Raw genomic sequence first — 4,983 nt, 5'->3', positions numbered from 1 at the left:
TGTGTATGTGTGTTTGTGTGTGCATTATAGGGGAAAGAATTGTGCTGATGTATTTGAGATGTCAGCTGGCCTTCATCTCCAAGATCAGCTATTTTTATTCATGAGTATTGTATTTTTTAAAAATGGAAGATGGCAAACGATAGGGGGGAAAATAAAACAAAGACAGTATTTAATTAAATTCTTTATGAACACTCGGCTGCGTGCTTTTAACTTTTAGAAATGTTCTCTCGTTCCCTGCCGTTTTACGGGTTGCGTTCTCCTTTGTTCTATCAGAAACATAAAACCAAGAGCTGCCAGCTTCATGCTCAAGTACCACTACTGCTGCATGTATTGTCCTAACAATACCGCTTGCTACTGGCCTATGCAGCAGAGTCTATTCCATGCTATGTAGTCCTTTGTTGTGTGGGAACGCTGCCAAAAATGGCCCGTCGTTCCCTAGTACCTTATTGATTGTGAAGGCCAAGCTCTAAGTTCGTTGTGAAATTTCCAGTGTTTCGGTCCGCTGGTCACCGTTCCACCATTGTTATCGACCTGTCTTCTTATAGATCTAGAATCTACCCCGCGGTTAGACGTCAGTTACCTGACCCACTTAGCACCTGCGTGCGCACTGTGATCGTCCGCTAGTTTGAAGATCCAGCGCGGGTAGTGGTGCGCGCAAGTTGCTTTGTGCCAGGCTTTGCAGTGGATGATGATGTCCAGTATCGATCTTTCGCGTCGATCTTCTTATCTCCCTTCGGAATTGCCATAGCAACAGTTTGTGACCTCACATCATCAAATATGGCGGCGTGAATAGAAGCCGGAGAGGAAGTTTTCTGACATCTCCTCCGAAATGAGGATTGCTGGAATTGTGTGGTTCATTGTGGCAACTTTGCCCCAAGCCCTAGCTAAATGGCGAGAGGGGGTCATCGACACGGATCGGGTAGGGTTGTTTTTTATGTTCGCTCAGCTGAGAAGTCGCCGCGTACGACCGTAGATATCTAGATTCTAGCTAGTTAGTATAAGTATAGTATAAAGGCAAGGCTAGATCTAGATTCTAGATCTAGTTACTAAGACTAAGTAGCTACGAAGAGGCCTAGATCAATGTATAATGTATAATTTTGTTTTACTCTTTGACTTCATCATTGAAAACGTTGAAGCAGCTCTTTGGTCCTTTGGTAAACTGTACTATTTTTACTACCATAGTCCATAGAATCTAGATAATATAATAGAACTTTGGTTTTTGCGTGGACAGTTGAGTGAAGAAAGAACCCAAACTTCCTTTTTCGAAGTGCATTATTACTTAGGGACAAAGATTAATAATGATAAGAAGCTTGTCTTGTTATTGAGTTTTGATTCTAGCCTAATTAAATCGTAGTACTCTTATATGACATAGGTGCATCATGTTATTTTTAAGTTTCTTTATTTGTCTATTTGTTTTCTTTTATCTGTTGAGAGAGAGAGAGAGAGAGAGAGAGAGAGAGAGAGAGAGAGAGAGAGAGAGAGAGAGAGAGAGAGAGAGAGAGAGAGAGAGAGAGAGAGAGAGAGAGAGAGTATGTAGGCCTATCATACATATATGCCTATCTATGTATGTGTGTGTGTTTGTGTGTGTTTGTGTGTGTGTGTGTGTGTGTGTGTGTGTGTGTGTGTGTGTGTGTGTGTGTGTGTGTGTGTGTGTGATTGAGATAGAGAGATAGCCTAGTGTGTATGTGTGTGTGTGAGAGAGAGTGTTTGTGTGTGAGTGTGTGTGTGTGTGTGTGTGTGTGTGTGTGTGTGTGTTTGTGTTTGTGATAGAGATATAGTGAGAGAGAGAGAGAGACAAAGAATGTGTGTGTTTGTGTGTATGTGTGTGCGTGTTATTGTGTGCAAGTGTGTATAAATGTGTGAATGTTTGTGCATGCTTATATTGATTTGCTGGTGATATTATATAAGTATAGGGGCCTAGTAATTTATAAAACCTTACGTATTTCAAGGTTTTTCAAGCTATCCTAATTACGATTTACTTCTGTTTGTTTTTATCAGCAATCAGAATAGTTGTATTCATTTAATGATGGTTGCTGTGTTTACGCAAATTAAGATACAGGCTTAAGTTACTTCAAAACAGTGTTATGGGAAAAGCAATATCATATCTACCCAGAATGTACAAAGAGCAACTATAGTAATAGGTACATAGAATGACAATGTTCAAAGTGTTTATGTCACTGTCAGACAAATGGATTTTAAAAACATAGAAATTCACTCTTAATTTTGGAAATTAGGTTGTTGTAATTAAGTGTAGGCTACTGGTTGTGTAATGTAAAAGTTCATGAAACTGCTACTTTTGACAATAGAAATACTTTTGATTTTATTGTTTCAAAAGCCTAGTTATGGACAAGCATGTGTTTTTTCTTTTCAAGAAACCTTCTCTGAATCTCTGAATTTAGATATTTTCTATATTTTGGAAGCTATTCCTCACCCTTTGATTCTTGTCTTTACCAGTGCTTTTATAGGGATATTTAGAGAGCATTTTAATCTTTTTATTCCACTACAAGCTTGCATTAAACAGTCCTTTCCTTAATTATTGCTTACTGTATAAATTCTCTATGAGGTAAATGTATATCATTAGTGTAATTTGGGACAGATTTTGGTAGAATTTTTAAAGTATGTTGCTCAAAGCAAAATATGCGTTGCTAATTCATGATATTAGTTTAGTGTTGCGAGATAATGAGACTAGCTTTTGACTGTAATTGTATACACCTGGAACTAAATTGTAAGAGGAAAAAAAGACACATGCTGCAGTCAAAGAATTTTTATCAGTGCTGAATGGTAACAGCATTTTTAACAGTTGACAGTGCCCAAGCACATGTGGATGAAGGCTTGTAGATTGTTTTCCTGCGTGAATTCTGAGAATAAATCATTATCATCAAGTGTCAGATCTGTGACAGACATTAATATTGGTGATCATGTGGTTCTCCGTTCATGTTTCTTTGCTCAGATGTTCTAAACAGCTACATTATCCTGATCCTGCCTCGCTTTTCTTCAATTTTTCTCCTGAGTGCTAAATGTTCAGGGCCTTTATATAGGCCTATCTATTTAAGTGTCCCAGAAACTGCTTTTGTCATTTCCTGATTGTTTTTATCTACAAGTTGCTCCCAAGGGCTTTTTCAAGTACTAGCCTACCTCATTTGATTTCTTTTCTTTCTAAGCTATTCCCAGAAATCTCGTAAACAACTAAATTTCTGTTGCCTCTTCTTTTCTTTGATTGCCTTTAGTGATCTGAGAATACAACAGTGTAGAAAAAACTAATGTCCAGAGAATTAATGAATTTGTGTGTGTGTGTGGGGGGGGGGGGGGGGGGGGTGTCAGCTTGAATTTGTGTTAACTAATTAGAGCTAGTCTGTTTTCAATTAAGTGAAGGAGAAATGTCAAGTTGCATTTTTACATGATAGGGTTAATAATGAGAAGTCTTGTGTAGTATTCTTTAATATGATTTGAATTCAAGTAGACAGGGTTTTATTTCAGTGAGTAATCATATTTTTATTTCTGAAAAAAAAAAAGAATTCTTTCTTTTCCCATATTTTTGTCTGCCCCAGTCATAATCAGTCATAAGACGCAATGTGCTCCTTGGCGCTACGAGGCGCGAAAGGCTAAAAAGTGACTTCCCATCAATTTTTTTGTTTCTTGGATCTATTGAAAGTTAATATCTTCTGCTTCATTTAAGATCAAAATACTTACTTACTTTGTACTTTTTCATCCTCTGTTGCCGTTAAGCGTGGAGGGGAGATATGCTGTTTTCTATGGTAGGCCAGCTCCGCAGCTCTTTCAGTTGTGATGTTATGTTTTCTTAGGGTTTCCTTGACACCCTCGATCCACCTTTTACGTGGCCTTCCTTGAGTGCTTGGTGTTGTAAGCTCTCGAGGCTGGCTGGTCTGGTGACATGCGTAACAGGTGGCCAAACCATTTTATCCTCTGTCTTTCTATGTAATGCAGGCAGGACTCAGTGCAGATAGCTGCTCTTACTTCTTCGTTTTTCTGCCTGTCTCGTCTTGTGATGTTAAGGTTTTTGCGGAGACATTTCATTTCGCATGCGGTGATTTTGCTGTCATGGGTTTTGCTTAAGGTCCACGTCTGGCACAGATAACATAATGTTGGTTTGAATATTGAGGTGATAAGCTGTCTCTTTGTGTCCATGGAGATGTTTGGATGAGATAGGAGGGGTGCGAGCTGGTAGGTGACAGCGTTGGCTGTCAAAATAAACAACTATAATCGACTATAAATATATTATTTTGATTTATTTTGGAGATGTGTGTGTGGTTTGTGGTGAGCTTGGGTGAAAAGATAAAGAAATTTTGACCTCAGACCCTTTCCAACATTTGACCTGCTGGTGTATAGCTGTGAGATTATTTATAAATAGAATCATTACCTCATGGCCTCATTGCTTTAACTTCCTTCATTCACCCATATTTATAGATTTAGAACCCTTTTCGAGCATGAATGGTCTGAAATATAAACAACTTAGAGTCACTATGAACCACTGAGGGCTCTGCGATTGGTTAAATGGGGTACAAAAGATAACTCCTAGCCCACTTCAAGTTTGTTTACGTAGACAGCGCAACTGTGTAAGCGTACCCTAGCTGCTAGCTCAGTTATGAACTGTTGATCTTTCAGTTTTACTCTTCGATTGACTTTAAAAGTTCGTTTTTGTTGTGCTTTAGTGGGTTTTTTAAAGATTGATCTTCCTCTAGATCTCCCAAGGTGGACTCCTTACCAAGAGGCCTCCGAGAGCGGTCTATGTGCGCGTGTGTGTATGTGTGTATTTGTGTGTGCAATCATCGTGTTTGAGGCAATAAAATACTGATTTGTTATGATCTCACAGTCTTGAAAAAACAAATTAGGCTCCATTTCTATGTTATAGCGATTATACTCTGTTAATGTGCTTTCGTGGTTTAAGTCATATTTACTAGAAAGAATTCTGTCAGTGCAAATTAAAAATAGCTTTTCAAAGCAGGTCAGGCTCGATTATGGAGT

General features: G+C 38.6%; 1 protein-coding gene across 1 annotated transcript in view; it reads left to right on the top strand.

Annotated features, from left to right (window-relative positions):
* Positions 1-135: 135 nt before the first annotated feature.
* The window catches only part of LOC101861395 (transmembrane protein 145), a gene marked incomplete in the record, with an annotated part of 26,286 nt that continues 21,438 nt past the window's right edge, over positions 136-4,983 (top strand). The window contains 1 exon segment of the mRNA XM_013088600.2: positions 136-919. Coding sequence (XP_012944054.1) covers positions 830-919 — 90 coding nt within the window.

This window comes from Aplysia californica, unplaced genomic scaffold (assembly GCF_000002075.1).
Source record: "Aplysia californica isolate F4 #8 unplaced genomic scaffold, AplCal3.0 scaffold00774, whole genome shotgun sequence".
Classification (NCBI taxonomy): Eukaryota; Metazoa; Mollusca; class Gastropoda; order Aplysiida; family Aplysiidae; genus Aplysia; species Aplysia californica.
The sequence above is the reverse complement of the archived record's forward strand: the minus strand, read 5'-3'. Positions and strand labels throughout refer to the sequence as shown.